This window comes from Capricornis sumatraensis, chromosome 7 (assembly GCF_032405125.1).
Source record: "Capricornis sumatraensis isolate serow.1 chromosome 7, serow.2, whole genome shotgun sequence".
Lineage (NCBI taxonomy): Eukaryota > Metazoa > Chordata > Mammalia > Artiodactyla > Bovidae > Capricornis > Capricornis sumatraensis.
The window spans coordinates 16,029,352-16,047,118 of record NC_091075.1 but is presented as its reverse complement, the minus strand read 5'-3'; the positions used below and the strand labels follow the sequence as shown (position 1 = coordinate 16,047,118).

The window sequence follows — 17,767 nt, the reverse complement described above, 5'->3', positions numbered from 1 at the left end:
ATAAACTACAAGACAGAAAAGAACTTCTGAAAGGGATGGCAAAGACATAGAAAGGTCCCACTACCTGGAAGGTGGGCAAGTGGTATCTATCTAGAAGGCTTACATTAAGTGGCTATCATTGTAAATAATCTATTTGTGTCTTTTACCGGTAAACTGAATATTGTGTCTGGGTAATTGCCATATGAATAAATTCTTTAGCTGTAATGAATGAAACATATATATCTTACCAGGATACATTTGTCTATTGTCTTACTGATTTCATAACCATTCCCAAATGTGAAAGTGAAAGTGAAGTCGCTCAGTTGTGTCCGACCCCGTGGACTGTAGCCCACCAAGCTCTTATGTCCATGGGATTCTCCAGGCAAGAGTACTGGAGTGGGTTGCCATTTCCTCCTCCAGGGGATCTTCCCGACCCAGGGATTGAACCCAGGTCTCCCACATTGCAGGCAGACGCTTTAACCTCTGAGCCACCAGGGAAGCCCATAGTTGGGAATCTGATGCTGTATCCACTTAATATACTTTCCTACAGATTCTCTTAACGTGTGTATGGCAGGGTATGTTTAACAGTAGGATTCCTGTGTGCTATTTCCTATCTCCCTTGAATCCTCTGTTCCTTATCAGTTCCTGAAAGGATCAAGAGAAGTGGCAAGCCACTCCAAGGACTGAGGTCAAAGAGATGGGATTCTTGCATAGGATTTCCTTCATTAGCTTTTCCATATGGTGAAAGAGATTATCTACGACCCTCTTTTGATATGGATTGCCTTTTGGCCTTATGGCCTCTATTGCTCCTTGTTTCCTTGGTAACTTGTAAAGCCTGGTCTTTTGATCTTTATCTGAAGAAGCTACCTTGTAATATGGTATATATACTCACACAGAATTCAATAAAGTACCTTTGTTCCATCAAACTTGGGTCCCCGTGTCCTTCCTTCTCTCTCTCTCTATTTCTGGCTGATTCCCTGGAGCACGAAGGCCAGCTGCATAACCCAGGGAATATTAGCCTCTTTCCTTCTTTCACTTTCTTATCTTCGACTCCAGACCACCAGGTTCTGGTCCATTAAAGGGCCCCAACATGTATATATCAGTGTGCTCTGCTGTGCTTAGTCACTCAGTCCTGTCCAACTCTGTGAACCTGTGGACTGTAGCCTGCCAGGCTCCTCTGTGCATGGGGATTCTCCAGGCAAGCATACTGGAGTGGGTTGCCATGCCCTCCTCCAGTGTGTGTATCAATAATATGTTCCTTTTCATTGCTAAGTAGTACTCCATGGAGTGGAAATTCCATTGGAATAGAAATTCCAGCTGGAATAGAAATTACAGTTTCTTTGAACAATTAGAGTTAAAATTTAAAGACAGTTTCACAAACATATTACTTGATTTCAGGGGTGAGAGAGGGAAAGAAAATAGTCATTATTCAGGAAGTTATTAAGTCATTCCACCAACATTCACTGATAGCAGATTATTGGGCCAAATATATCCCTATACACTTGATTACAAAAAAGGACTAAGACCAAAATAGGGTCAAAATGAGTTAAGCAGCAGGGTTAAGATTGAAACCCAGGTCGGTCTAGAACTTAGGAAGCAAGAAAATGAATAGGTCAAAGAACATGTTATCATTAATAATAATTTTTTTTAATGTAACAATTTTCCTAGGTTAAATTAAGACAGTCTAAAAATAGATACCTCTGGTTAGTTAGCATTCTAGACCATGCGTTTACTAAGCCACGCCTTACACCGGTTTTAAGGTCAACCACAGACAAAAACCCAGTCGTAAAGCAGCACTTGAGGACAGTGGGGCAAACCAAGTCGCATCAGAGTAGCTATCTCTTCCCATCTACTACTGTTCTGGAAAATATGCTTGGACTGGTAAGTCTGGTGTCCCTGAATTATCTTAGGCCTCTAATTTATTTCCTCTAGACCTCTGAAATTATTTGAAGATTTGATTTTAAACAAAGCAAAGCCAGTAGGGTACTGTTTATAAACTTCCGTACAATGCTCACAGTATGGAGATTGAAACGCAAACTGGAGACCAAATAGAAAAAATTCTTGGTGCTCCAAAACAACCACAATCGGTTCTCTGACTAGTTGCCATTTAGGGTGTAATATACACAAAACCTAAGCACACACCTCCCAGAGAAGTGTCCCCTTCACACCTGATGCCTCTTGACCTGGGGCTCACAAGGCTTTGGTACAAAGTTCGAAAACAGAGCCTTGCTCCTACGACACTGGAGACTCTTGGGACCAGAGGCGGGTACCTGCAAGGTGTTAAGATTTCCTAGTCAGGTCAAGGTCCAACAGAACAAAAACACACTCAAGAACTCCCCGGCACACGCCGGTGTTGGCGGAAGTGACGTCAGGGACAGTCGCCGCAGGAGGCGGGGCGGCCGAGGGAACGGCCTATTGGGGCCCGGGAGAGGCCGGGGGTGTGGCGGCGTCGGTGGCGAGGCGCCGGCCTGGGCGCGCCGGAGGGCGGGGACTGCCCTCCTTCGGCAGCGGGAGGCGGTCACTCGAACTGGGCTCGGGGGCTGAGGCGACCGAGGGGCCATGCGGACTGCGAGGGAGTCCAGACCCTGCCCGGCCCTCCTCCCTCGCGCGGCGGCGACTCGGCGGCCGCAAGAGTAATCCCTGTCTTTGTTCCTTCCGTCGCCCTCGCCTCCAGGCCGCCGCGCTCCGGCCGGCCCGCCCTTGGCCCCCGAGTCCCCATTCGGCTCGTGCCGCGCGGATGCGGCTTCCGGGCCTGGGTTTGGGCTTTGAGTGGGAGGAGGAGGAGCGGCGACGCCTGGACGGCATGCGATGGGGAACTGCTGCTGGACGCAGTGCTTCGGACTCCTCCGCAGGGAAGCTGGGCGGCTGCAGCGTGTAGGAGGCGGCGGAGGGTAAGCCCCCGGGAGGAGGGGCCCGGCGCCCCTGGCTCCTCCTATTCGGCCTGGCGGGGAACCCGGGTCAGTCCCCCGTCGGCTAAGAGGAGGCTGGGAGGCCAGCGACCCTGCGGCTGCACAGACGTCGAGTGGGTGGTCGTAGTGGGGCCCTGATCTGGAGGGGCCTTCCAGGGAAAGCTGAAAAGCGGGCGAGGTGTCGCTTCTGCCGCCTCCGAGCGAGATTCCTGCTGGGCGCGCTGTCACGCGGGGAAGAGTCACGGGAGGCAACGTGTCTGGGAAGCTCGGGGCACCCTCCCAAGAAAGGGCGGTAGAGCAGGAGGATCCACGGCAGCCTGAGCACACCCTGCGTTGAACTTGGGTTTATTGCCGAAGGTGGTAGTAGCTCTGTATTTGATTCTCTCTTTGGCACTGACGGAGCAGGTGAAGAATCTGCTTCCAAAAAGTTAATGTCTCTAAGAGGGGTTTTGTTTTTGTTTTTTAGTAGAAATCATTTGGATGTTGGAGTAAAATTGTTCCAGACATTGAGCAGTTAATTCTTCGATATTTACGATTTGCTAGGTTTCCTGTGGGCATTTAGATTCGTAATACCAGTAACAAGAGGGACAGTGTATAACTCTTTAATATTAATTGTTTGGAATTTCGAGAGGAATGTCATGCCCGGATTGCTACCCACAAATTTTGTGACACCAGGGAAATCACAGTCCTTCTGAAGTTTTCTTGATTAAATCTGGGATATGCATAGATTTTTCTACTCATATCATCCATAGAATAATAGAATTTCATAATTATTCCTTTTTTCTGTGTTTATTTCATAAGGTATTGAAAAATTTAAAACAAATGCCTTTGAAACTGACTTTGTTGTTGTTTAATATTTCCCAGGAATTCAAACTTAGAATTGAAAATCTGAAGCACACCGCTTTATGTAAGAAATGACATTAATTTTGCACTTTCTAAAACAGATTGCCAAGTTTTCAGGATCTGTCCCATTTAACCAACATCATTAGGTAGTTCAACATACATTGAAGCCAAATGATTTATCATTTGGATCTTTTGGTGATGTAGATCTAATATGAATTACTCATTGGTTCATCAGGCATTTTGTCACCTCTCTGATTCTGAGTAGCTAGGGCTTTACACTGTGTCCCTTGAATGAAAAAGTAAGGATTTAAAGACTTTGGGCCTAGTTTCGTATTTTATTTTCCCTAACTTAAGGGCTATTACCATTACAGGGGAGCATGGCAGCTGTTTTATCTTTTCAACAGAAGTTATCTAAGTTACTTCTAATTTTTATTTGTGGATGCTCTCATTTAGTCAAGCTGCTTTAATAGGCTTGCCTTAGGACTAGATGTCACAGAATCCTTGACCTTGTTATTGTTTTTATTTATGCTTATATGTAGTTATATTGTAGGATAATTAAAAATAGGATCTTATACCCAAATGAAGTAAACAACATTATGTTTCACTTCAGAGTATATTATTTGGTGTCTTTGGGATTTTGGCTTTTTGTTCTTTTCCTGGTGATTTTGCAAACTAAAAATGTTTTCCTTAGAGTATAGTATTAAAATTACAGATTTTACTCCCTGAGCACATGAACTTGGCAGCTTAGGGAAGATAAGGGAAAAATCAGTGAATCACTGTCAGTGCTAATTGTCTGTAGATATGCCATAAAATCTTAATAGTGGGATCTGTACTCATTTGGTTGTGGGCCAGACTTGAACAAACAAGTTCTGTTGAGGCAATGAGAGTCTGTGGGTTGTAGACACTGTCATCTAAAACAATATAATGATGACATCCATCCTTCTGTTTTAATCCTGAAATGTAGGTTTGGACAGTCCACTACTTGAATCTTTAATTAACTTATTGTTGTTATTCATTTTAACTATATTTTAGGAGCTTCTGATAAACATGCAGAGATAGGTGAATATAGTTTGTTTTTGTTTACAAATAAGGTTAAACTTTACCTGTCATTTTAGTAGTTGCTTTTTTTTTTAATCTCCTGGTAGTTCTGATTTTCTTTCAGGTATAGGTCATGGTTAACTAGTAGTTCATCCAAGGAAAAAAAAGTTGAGGAGCAATCACAAAAACTTGATTTCTATTTGTCAATGTGATGACCTTAGATGAAGAATCCTGGGCTTTCTTAGGCCACTTTAAGCTGGGCCTCACAAGGGTACGTTATAATCCAGGGACTGGTTTTTGAGCCTTGTAGATTTCCCACAAGTATCTCAGAGTCAGATCACTCATTTTTCACTATCCGAGTACAAAACCAGAATTATCTATTTTTAAATTTGTAAAATTTTAGAGAATTGTGGTATTTTATGTTCTAGAATATGTCGACTAGTCAGAATATAAATATCAGTGTTATGTCAGAAATCTTGATACTAGTAAAGTTATTTGGTGGTTAAAACAAAAGAAGTTAAATATCTTTTAAGTATCTTTCAGGGATAACATTTAGACATCCTAATGAGTCATCCTTTTTCACCATAGGGAGTTTTGCCTTACCCATATAGTCTAGAGGGCTCCATCTGCTGGTCAGTTCTTTTTTCTTGAGTGATAGGAGAAATCTGGTGCATAGACACTTAGCATGTTAGTTTTTTTCTTTCTCAAACTGAAGATCCAATATATTTTGTTGTGTTGTATTTTAGTTCCCATTTTTATCTTACTGTCTAATTCCACATAGTGCTTCCAGCTAAGATGGACGATAAAAAGAAATGGTCATGTTTTATATCCCCCTTGATATTTAACATGTGTTGGCCTTTTTGGCTCCAGCAGCAAAGTTACCTTCAGATGATAGTCCACAATGATTTTCTGTTTTTTTTTTTTTTTCCTAGTAAAAGTGATTTTAATAATAACTGCCAACATTTGATTACTTCCTGTGTTCCAGGCACTATTCGTAAGTATTTTGCACTATCTCATTTATTCCTCACCACAATCCTGTGAGGAAGGTGAGTACTGTTAGAGACATGATAGATTGAGAATTAAAAGTTAGGAAGTTTAACTTGCCCAGGATAGCAGAGCTGGGTTTGCAGCCCAGGTCCTTCTGAATTGAGAGCCTTTATCATGAACAGGGACACTTGGATGTACCAAGGCTCCTCATGTCAACTTATCTAAAGAATCTAATAGCTGTCTACCATTAAATGTCTGAATTCCTGCATTTTCTTTCCCCCTAGATTTCTTCTTCTGCTTCATTTATCCCCTAATCAGGGATTAGGGACTCCTGTAACAGCTCCCATTCAGAGTCTCTGTGCTACAAACTTTATGTCCTCTACGGGGAGAGGGGTGAAGAATCCCCCTGCAGTGCAGGAGATGCAGGTTCGATCCCTGGGTTGGGAAGATCCCTTGGAGGAGGAAATGGCAACCCACTCCAGTATTCTTGCCTGGAAAATTCCATGGACAGAGGAGCCTGGCGGGCTACAGTGCATGGGGTTGCAAAGGATTGGGCTCGATTGAGCCTGCACGCACCACTTAAGTTGCTAGTCAGTGTCTTCTTAACATATACTGAACCTGTGTCCTTCCTCTGTGCTTCTTCCTTAAACTTTGTCTTTCAAATCACCTGCTCAGTGACATCTAGACTGCTCTCCCTGGTGTATCTCTGTGCTTTGGGCCATCTTCCTTTCCTGTCAGTGGAATTAAACTTTCTAAAACCCATACTTGGCTTTCCCTGGCTTAACAGTTTCCATCTGCACACTATTTCCTGCAGCTAAGTTGCCCAGCCTTTTTTTCCTTCCGTGACAGATGATGAGTTGCATGGCATTCAAACATACAACATAGTGTCCATCTGAATACGCAGGATTATATGCAGGTGTGCATTTGGGTAAAGAGTGTGATCTCACTCTTTGTTCTCTCATTCAGAAAATCTTGTGAGAATACCAATCAAATAACATTAAAAGGAAAACATTGACTATTCTAATCTCAGAAAACTTTTAACTCATTCATAAACCTTAGTATTTAAACTTTTTTTGATAAATGATAATCTTCCAATTCAGAGTAGTATGAAGTTCAGACACCTGACAAGATAACCTTCATCTATTTTTCCAGCCTAATTACATTTTCTATTTATAGTTCCCTTAGAGTACAGCAGTAAAATTGTAGGTTTTATTCCTTGTTGACATGAACAGGGCAGCATAGGCAGGGGAAGTCAGTGAAAGGATTCTCGGTCATTTTTTCGCTTGGCATATGCCAAGTACCCGGTATACCAAACGGATGCTACCTGTTTCTGCTTTCCTAACATGCAGCGTTCTCTCTTCTTATGCCTTTCTGTATGTGATATTTTTATTCTTTTCTTCTTCTTGGTGACCTTTTACTTGTCCTTCAATATTACCTTCCCTATGAAACCTGCTCTAACCCCCTGAAACAATATTATCTCCCTGAGGAAATAGTATTTCCTACAGGCTTAAGTCTCCTGTGTATTAGGGATTGCAAACTTTTTCTGTAAAGGGCCAACTAATACACATTTTAGGCTTTGCAGGCCATAACATCTCTGTTGCAGCTATTCACCATTGCCATTTTAGCACAAAGGCAGCCAAGGACAATATGTAAATAAATGAAGGTGACTATGTTCCATTAAAACTTTATTAACAGAAACAGGCATTGGGCCATATTTGGCCTGTGGACTGTAGTCTGCTGCCTCCTGGTATATACAGTGGTATGGGCTGAGAGCTCTTCTAGGTCGGGATCTATGTTTTATCTTTCTTCATTTTTAGTATCTCATGTTTGTCAAATGAATATTACTTATGAACTTGTAAGTTCTAGGAAATAGTACGTATTCTTCTTTTTTTCCAAGCTATCCCCTACCTTTGGAAAAACATTACACAGTGAAACATACATCCCACCAGTTTTGTGTTGACTTTCTTTTTAGAAACCATATAGAGTACCGATGAGAATTTTAAAATATTTTACAATAATGTGTATTACTAAAATATAGTAATCAGTAGTCATTATTGAGAGATTTAGTTTTGTTTTCTGCATATTTGTCAGCTTTGAGAAATATGTAAGAGTAAGACGTTTCTCTTGAAATTTCAGAAGTTAGGAAGGAAAACCGTAGTGGCCTGAAATGAGTATGAATTTCTTGGACGTTCTGTGTTGTACCTTGAGGACTCCCCAGGGCTCTGTTCTGAAGCTCCCTCTGTTCTTCCTTAATATATTTGCCTTCCATAATATACTTTTCCTGGCTGATGGCGGGAAAGCACATGGTTTTACCTACTACCTGCATACTAATGCGCTCAGTCATCTCAGTCTGAGCCCTGAGTATCTTAATTGCCTACTGAGTATTTCCCCTTGGGTATCAAACATAACCTCAAATTCAGTTTGTAAAGTTGAGCTCACCTTTCTTTCCTTCTCACAGTTCTTTACTCCTTTTTTTTCCCACCATTTTTTTAAAACCCCAAGTATTTTTACTATTTTGTGCCATACTTTGTGAATGACAAAACGATATACAATTACCGAAGCCATGAGTCTGAGAAGCATATTAAAGTCCTCCCTTTCACTCATCCTCCAAGTCCAAGTTGTCACGTTCTGTAGATTATACCTTCTGAATGTCCCCTACCATTTTCTTCAGTGGTTTACCATACTTCCAGGATAAAGACTGAAATCTCCAGTGTAGCTTTCAAGACCTCACATTATCTATTCCTTGCCTTTTTTGTTTGTTTCTGCCTCATTTTGTCACACACTTCCTTGAATCAATTTCTTCCCTATTTACTTAGATAAATCTTACTTACTCATCTTTTAATTGCCATCTCAAAGATTATTTCTCACAGAAGTCTTCCCAGTCTGTTTCCCACACTCTGAGGATAAGTTCTCACCGTAATGGAACCGTCTTCCTTGTCTTGTCAGCACTTCCTCAGACTATAAACCTGCAATAGTGTGCTTATTTGATTAATGGTCGTTTTCTGCTCTCGGTGTAAAGGAACACGTTCATGCTTACTTTACTTACCATTGACTACCCAACTCCAGGTTATATGCTTGGTATGTAGATGTTTAGTAAATACTTGTTGGCAGAATTAATGTATACAGTCTTGATCTTTTCATTCCCCTTTGCCTTTGGTAGCTACTGCTGCTCCCTAAACATTTCTTTCCACTACTGGGGGCCTGGCTGATTCCTTCTTCTTCAGCTGATTTTTGATGCTCCTCTTGAGAACATAGCCCTTTCAGAGCATGGTAGTTGTTAATTCACCTGTGTGTCTGTCCCATTAGACTGTAAATCTCCTGAATCATGGGTCAATTTTTACTCATTTTTATGTTTTAAATATAAATACATAGCTATGTCCGTCATTCATCCAGGGAAGTAAGAAGAATTAGAAGGTTCAAAATCATGGACACATTAAGCAGCAACAGTTTTTAAAAGAAGAAGGTTATCGACAATTTCAGATGCTGCTCATAGACTGCAGAAGATGAGTGAGAAAGAAATAAAAGACCTCTAAGGTCCCTTTTAGTTATTGGTTTCTTCTAAGTCAGGTTTCTCTTAAAGGACAGTGGCTTTTTTTTTAATCCGTGTTTTCTGTCTTCAACATGTTTAGCAGGAAGATTTGCCTCTTCTCTTCCAAAGAACATAATAAGTTTTTTGAACATCCATTCTTCCTAAATTTGCCTCCATTAGGGAGAGACTTATTTAACAGCAAATATTATTACTTTATTATTACCACCTATGTTGATGCTGTTCCTTCCTGGAGAATCTGTTGATGGATTATCCCTTGAGATTGGAATGGTTAAACCTGCATTGATGTATTTGATACTACTTGAAAAATGATTTGTCCATAGTCATCAATGTAATAGCTTTTGCCAGGGCTTCTGTCTCTAACCTTTCCAATCCTCTGTCCAGAAAAGAAGAGTCCTGAGGAGCTTTTAATTTTTAATAGACTATGGAACAAATTTACCATGATTCTTCATTAATTATTTATAATGTCAAACAGAAGATGAAAGACTGTTATTTTAACAGATTTTATACAGTAGAATATGAAGAAAAGGAACTACAAGAATGTAGGATTTATGAGAATTTTTAAGTTATCTTTTACTTAAGTCACTTTGATATAAAAGAGTATTTGCCTGCTTTGCAAAATAACATGTAGAAGCATAAATAACTGTATTTTCATTCTATTCTTAATGAGACTGATTTTGTCCTAAATAAATGATTGTCTTGATATCTGCCTTGATAACACTGATAAATAGATATAAGAATAGATATAAATATATAAATAGATACAAGAATCACCATTTTTGTACCCTTTTACTTTCAGACTCTTACAAGCTCTTTTACTTGCCATGATCATTTGGAGTAGGATAGCCTATCTGTTCTACCTCCTTAATATCCTTTACATACTGGAGTCAACTTTCACATCTTTAGCAACAGTAGAATGGTTATACAGAAACTTCACATTACTTAGAGAAAGCTCTCAGGGACATGATGATTGTGTGTACAGAAATGTGCAAGGATTGCTTTGGAGAGTTCTAGACTGTATTTAAAAAGAGGGAAAATAGACTTTTGTTTTAAATTATTGGTTTTGGAACCTGTTTCAGCAGCTCATAATTAGTGCACCTGAATATACATGCTCTTGAGTACAATGGTGGATTGTTCCCCATTTTATTTGTCATCTTCCCCTTCCCTCCAGGGCTTATGACGAAATTCATGATGCACATGTGATGTGACTTTAACCAATTATTTCACCGCTCATCACCGCTCAGCTGTATTTTATGTGCTACTGTGATCCTAGAGGGCTTTTGCAGCTTTTTACACCACTTTGTCCTTTTTCCTTTTCCCCCTCTGGCATTTAAGTTTTGGGTCTTGGATTTACCACATTTATTTTTTCTCCTGCACCTCCATTCCTGACTCTTGCTTCTTTTCTGTTACATCCCCGTTGAGATTATGACCCTTCTCATCATCTTGCATTTTCCAGTCCATCTCCCTCACCAGCTGATTTTTATCTTCTAAATATTTCTTTAATCTATTCATTTCTCTCAATGACACCACTCTAGTCCACACTGTCTAGGCTCACATTTTAATTGCATAATTATCCGTACATCCCCTCTTTCTCTGTGCCTTTATCCCCACTCATTTCTCTATGATCCACATGGTTCCTGACACTTGCAGGAGCAAATTCTTATGAGGGCCCACGTTTTCTCTTAACTTGAAGGAAATAATGGTGTTTTCATTCCCCATATAGTCAGAGACAAATTCTTCATTAAAGGACTAGAGTGATGATTGCTGAGGGAGAGCATATAGCACTTTAAACATAAATCATGATACCAGAACACAGTGCTACTGGAAAACTCAACTCATTTCTGCTTTTATTTGAGAAATGGGAAAGATAGAAGAATGGGAGCACTAGATGCCTGGAATATTAGGGTACTTTATTTACATTGCATATATTTCATGAATTATCATGATAATATGATTATTATTATGGTAATAATATTATTATTCTGATAATACCAAATGTTTTGGTTTTTACTGATGATCTCTTAATGGGCAATAAAACTGCTTTGCATCTGTTAGCAAATAAAGATTGTACAGGAAAAATTATTTTTTATTCTTTATGACAATAAACATTTAGTCGTGGTAATATACCATTCTCTTTTACTAAACCTGTCTGCCATCTCTGCAAACATATACACATAATAAAAAGTATTCTGATCTGTCCTAACTCCTGGATTTTTCCATCTCCCAGAGGGGTGCTTTCTGTTAAAGAATCCTGACACACTAGGAACCCACAGTGTGAGTTTTGGATCCCCATGGGAAGATGGCGGGTGTTCTCTGCCATCAGTTTAGGCAACAATAACAGGATCCATGTTATAAGTGAAAGTTTTAAAATTTCCATGCACTTGCAGTAGTAAAGGAGTTTGAGGGACTCTGACCTGTACCAACTTGTATACTGTAATAGTTAGAAGACATACAGTTAATGGAATGTGGTCATTTCTTTGGAGCAGGTATTACATAGGAGACACTTATTGACTGCATGTGAGTTTCACTAGTAGGAGCAGAAAAAAATGATTAGAATTTTTAAATTTCAGCTTTATTCAGATAGAATTGACATAATTGTAAGACATATAAGGTATGCATCATGGTGAGTTGACATATGTATACATTGTGAGGAGGAATTAAAAGTAAAGTCAATATTTGGCCCTAGTTGGAAAAGTTAATGGATTATTTGGTCGATGTATATATGAAGTATATTGTTTTTCATTTTCTTCCTCTTAATTTTGCAGGCATGGCTTTGTATAAACATATATGATCCCACTGGGGCTTTCCACATGGCACTGGTGGTAAAGAACCCTCCTGCCAATGCAAGAGACGTAAGAGACATGGGTTCAATCCCTGGGTCAGGAAGATCCCCTGGAGGAGGGCCTGGCAACCCACTGCAGTATTCTTGGCTGGAGAATCCCATGGACAGAGGAGCCTGGCGGGCTGCAGTCCATGGGGTCACAGAGAGACACGACTGAAGCAACTTGGCATGCATGCTTGCATGTGGTCCCACCATCTAGAGATAACCACTCTTAGCATCTTTTTAGATTTTTGTTGTTTGTGGGATCATATATGTTTATACATTTTCTCTAACAAAATTGGGAACATGCTCTTATAGATTATTTAACACACCAGTATTTTTTTTTTTAATTTTTTTTAATTTTTTTTTATTTTTTTAATTAAATTTTAAAATCTTTAATTCTTACATGTGTTCCCAAACATGAAACCCCCTCCCACCTCCCTCCCCATAACATCTCTGTGGGTGATCCCCATGCACCAGCCCCAAGCATGCTGTATCCTGCGTCAGACATAGACTGGCGATTCAATTCTTACATGATAGTATACATGATAGAATGCCATTCTCCCATATCATCCCGCCCTCTCCCTCTCTCTCTGAGTCCAAAAGTCCGTTATACACAGCTGTGTCTTTTTTCCTGTCTTGCATACAGGGTCGTCATTGCCATCTTTCTAAATTCCATATATATGTGTTAGTATACTGTATTGGTGTTTTTCTTTCTGGCTTACTTCACTCTGTATAATCGGCTCCAGTTTCATCCATCTCATCAGAACTGATTCAAATGAATTCTTTTTAACAGCTGAGTAATACTCCATTGTGTACATGTACCAAAGCTTTCTTATCCATTCATCTGCTGATGGACATCTAGGTTGTTTCCATGTCCTGGCTATTATAAACAGTGCTGCGATGAACATTGGGGTACATGTGTCTCTTTCAATTCTGGTTTCCTCGGTGTGTATACCCAGCAGTGGGATTGCTGGGTCATAAGGTAGTTCTATTTGCAATTTTTTAAGGAATCTCCACACTGTTCTCCATAGTGGCTGTACTAGTTTGCATTCCCACCAACAGTGTAGGAGGGTTCCCTTTTCTCCACACCCTCTCCAGCATTTATTGCTTGCAGATTTTTGGATCGCAGCCATTCTGACTCACACCAGTATTTTAACAAGATATTTTTCTCGATACAGTAAAAAGAATGAGATAAAAATTTAAATTTAATTGTATTCTATTCTATGTAATAAATATATATAAATTAACTTAAGATTACCAGTTTCATAACTGTTAGGACCAATAGAAAATTATGAGTTGACTAAACGCTTAAACTGCATTTAAAAATCTGGACTATCTGTATTCTTTTGTAAGTTCGATGTTTCCTTTTTGTAAATATAAGATGCCATATATTGGAGAATTTAAAGTTGCTTTTGAGGAAATAATTTTTATTACATCATAAACTATAGTAACTCAGTTTTAGCATTAATTGTAATTTTTAAAGTTGTTATTCTGTTTTTCTTCCCAGATCCAAGTATTTTAGAACATGCTCAAGAGGTGAGCACTTAACTATAGAGGTAAGTAGTGTTGTAAGTCTGATTGGATAAAAATACCTTGAGAAGGGCAAGAGGGACATTTTTTTTTTTATTAAGGGGGAAGGATGTGAACCTAAATTTAGTATGGACTATTTATATTTCAGTATCACCCATGCTGGTGAAGAAGGAAAGAATTGGAGTGGTGGGGAAAGTGTAAATGGGGAAAACAAGTTAGCAGAAGATTAAGGTCCTGTTCTTCTAATAGAATTGCTTAAGAGAGATTGTTTTTGTGTTCTGTTTTTGTCTTTTCTGCCCTGCACAGCTGAGGTTGAGGGCACTCTTCTGTCAGTTACAGCGGCTTAGTAGCTGCTGGCCAGCCCTAGCAGAGCTGTGACAGAATCAGAGCAGCAAGTTGATCTGAAGCAACTCTACAGAAAGACTCACTGAGTTGATTATTCTTTCCTATGTAAAACATAATGACAGAATCTGCCATTTGCTCAGTCCCTACTATGCACCAGCCTTCACCATATAGTTTATCAATGTCATTGCACATTCTTGCTACAATTCTGTTGAACAGGTGGCTGTCACCTTGCTTTATGGGTGAGAATCAGAGGCTTAGACAGGAGAACAAATTGGACTACTTTGCATCACTTATATGTGGCAACACCTATAGCCAATCCAAAACTGCCTGTTATATTAAAGAAACATGTGAACCAGGAATTAGGTTTATTTGTTTGTTTTTAATAAATTACAAACCAGCACAAAATATAAGTTCAAAGTAATAAGGTTAAACACTTTAAAGTCATCACTTTAGATTCTTGTAGTTTCTAAACATTTTGAATTCACTGTTTCCTGATCTTTAAACAACAAAAAAATATTAACAGTTACATTTTCCTTTCTTTCAAGTAGTCACATATCATATTATTTCTATTTTAAAGTATAAATATTTTCATAATATAATTTAACATGATGACTTTCATTTGGTCATTTGACATGATAGCATTCATCACATTATGATCAAATTTTTTACATTTATATCTCTAGAAAGACACTGTATTTAGAAATAGCAACTACCATCTTGATTTTCAGTGAATAGTTATATAAATGAATAGATGAATAAATAAAAACATAAGATAAATTCTTGAATATCTTTTAGTTCTATTTCTTGAGGGACTTACAGTATTAAATAATTCTTTCTGAGCTCAGGTGAATTAGGAAATTCTGGCAGTGTGGACTTAAAAGATCCACGAAATAGTTAATTCAGCTAGTTTAGATGAAAGTTTTGGTATATAAGTTCCTGATTTATGTAGAAAATTGCTGTAATTTTCCATATTATTTTTAATAAAAGTCACAAATGATGTATTCTTGTCTTGGCTGTCTTGTTTAATAAATCAAATGAAATGGTGTATAAAGAGATACATTACTTATATCTTATCTTATAAAGGTATATTATTTTTGAAATGAAAAAGTGACTTAAAATTTTTTGTGAGACATGTACCTTAGACAAATATTCATCCTAACACTTTCTTTCTTGTTGTTTCAGTTTGAGAATCTAGTAGAAAGTGATGAAGTAAGTATTTTCACAGTAGTACAAAATCCAATTTGTTCTCAAAGAGCATCTCACTACTTCTGACAGTTATTTTTTAACATTTTCATTATGTTATCTTTTCTTTTAGAATTTTTAACATTTTAGTTTTTATTTTTACTTTTTAGTCCCTTATTTCCTTCTCTTAGTAATTTATATTAGCAAATTATTCAGAATTTTCTATGATGAAAGATAGGTAACACTACATATGTATATGCAGCCTCTGTAAAATACCACATATGTATATAATATATATAGTTTCATCTATCACTTATATATGTGTTTATATATACATATTTTTAAAACAGGTTTTAACAGTATTTTGTAGAACTTGAGGAACTTTAAGAAAAGATATTTCTAACATTTTGCCACTAAGTAGGTGAAATTCCTCAATGATCCAGAGTAAACCATTCTTTGACCCATAGTTTTCACAAATTTCTGAGAGTAGAATTTATATATGTTTGTTTTACAGTCACTTTCTGACTTTAGCCATTATATTTTTATCAGTTTTCTTTTTGTTTATTTTTACATTTCAGTTCAGTTCAGTTCAGTTGCTCAGTCGTGTCCAACTCTTTGTGACCCCATGAATCGCAGTACTTCAGGCCTCCCTGTCCATCACCAAATCCCGGAGTTGACTCAGACCCGTGTCCATTGAGTTAGTGATGCCATCCAGCCATCTCATCCTCTGTCGTCCCCTTCTCCTCCTGCCCCCGATTCCTCCCAGCATCACAGTCTTTTCCAGTGAGTCAACTCTTCGCATGAGGTAGCCAAAGTACTGGAGTTTCAGCTTTAGCATCATTCCTTCCAAAGAAATCCCAGGGCTGATCTTCAGAATGGGCTGGTTGGATCTCCTTGCAGTCCAAGGGACTCTCAAGAGTCTTCTCCAAAACCACAGTTCAAAAGCCTCAATTCTTGGGCGCTCAGCCTTCTTCACAGTCCAACTCTCACATCCATACATGACTACTGGAAAAACCATAGCCTTGACTAGACAGACCTTAGTCGGCAAAGTAATGTCTCTACTTTTGAATATGCTATCTAGGTTGGTCATAACTTTTCTTCCAAGGAGTAAGCGTCTTTTAATTTCATGGCTGCAGTCACCATCTGCAGTGATTTTGGAGCCCCAAAAAATAAAGTGACACTGTTTCCACTGTTTCCCCATCTATTTGCCATGAAGTGATGGGACCAGATGCCATGATCTTCATTTTCTGAATGTTGAGCTTTAAGCCAACTTTTTCACTCTCCTCTTTCACTTTCATCAAGAGGCTTTTTAGTTCCTCTTCACTTTCTGCCATAAGGGTGGTGTCATCTGCATATCTGAGGTTATTGATATTTCTCCTGGCAATCTTAATTCCAGCTTGTGTTTCTTCCAGCCCGGCATTTCTCATGATGCACTCTGCATATAAGTTAAATAAGCAGGGTGACAATATACAGCCTTGACGTACTCCTTTTCCTATTTGGAACCAGTCTGTTGTTCCCTGTCCAGTTCTAATTGTTGCTTCCTGACCTGCATACAGGTTTCTCAAGAGGCAGGTCAGGTGGTCTGGTATTCCCATCTCTCTCAGAATTTTTCACAGTTGATTGTGATCCACACAGTGAAAGGCTTTGGCATAGTCAATAAAGCAGAAATAGATGTTTTTCTGGGACTCTCTTGCTTTTTCCATGATCCAGCGCATGTTGGCAATTTGATCTCTGGTTCCTCTGCCTTTTCTAAAACCAGCTTGAACATTAGGAAGTTCACAGTTCACATATTGTTGAAGCCTGGCTTGGAGAATTTTGAGCATTACTTACTAGCATGTGAGATGAGTGCAATTGTGTGGTAGTTTGAGCATTCTTTGACATTGCATTTCTTTGGGATTGGAATGAAAACTGACATTTTCCAGTCCTGTGGCCACTGCTGAGTTTTCCAAATTTGCTGGCATATTGAGTGCAGCACTTTCACAGCATCATCTTTCAGGATTTGAAATAGTTCCACTGGAATTCCATCACTTCCACTAGCTTTGTTCGTAGTGATGCTTTCTAAGGCCCACTTGACTTCACATTCCAGGATGTCTGGCTCTAGATGAGTGATCACACCATCGTGATTATCCAGGTCATGAAGATCTTTTTGTACAGTTCTTCTGTGTATTCTTGCCACCTCTTCTTAATATCTTCTGCTTCTGTTAGGTCCATACCATTTCTGTCCTTTATCGAGCCCATCTTTGCATGAAATGTTCCCTTGGTATCTCTAATTTTCTTGAAGAGATCTCTAGTCTTTCCCATTCTGTTGTTTTCCTCTGTTTCTTTGCATTGATCGCTGAAGGCAGCTTTCTTATCTCTTCTTGCTATTCTTTGGAACTCTGCATTCAGATGCTTATATATCTTTCCTTTTACATTTCACCTCATCTAAAAATCAATTTAAAGATGTATCCCAAGTACAGAAATGTTAAAATGGGAAGAAAAAAAAGTACAGTTTAGAATTAGTGCAGTATGGTATATGTTTCTTAGGCACTGGTGTAGAGTTTTAGTTTGTGTGTTAATTTTGATCTTTACTAATTATATGAG

At 38.9% G+C, this 17,767-nt stretch overlaps 1 protein-coding gene across 2 annotated transcripts in view; it reads left to right on the top strand.

The window, feature by feature from the left end:
* The first annotated feature begins 2,533 nt into the window (after positions 1-2,533).
* Positions 2,534-17,767, top strand: part of AP1AR (adaptor related protein complex 1 associated regulatory protein) — a 29,254-nt gene continuing 14,020 nt past the window's right edge. For both annotated transcript variants that reach the window (XM_068975248.1, XM_068975247.1), the window contains exons 1-3: positions 2,534-2,870; positions 13,635-13,683; positions 15,185-15,211. In XM_068975248.1, the coding sequence (XP_068831349.1) occupies positions 2,788-2,870; positions 13,635-13,683; positions 15,185-15,211 (159 nt within the window). In that variant the 5' untranslated portion in view covers positions 2,534-2,787. The remainder of the gene's footprint in view (positions 2,871-13,634; positions 13,684-15,184; positions 15,212-17,767) is intronic.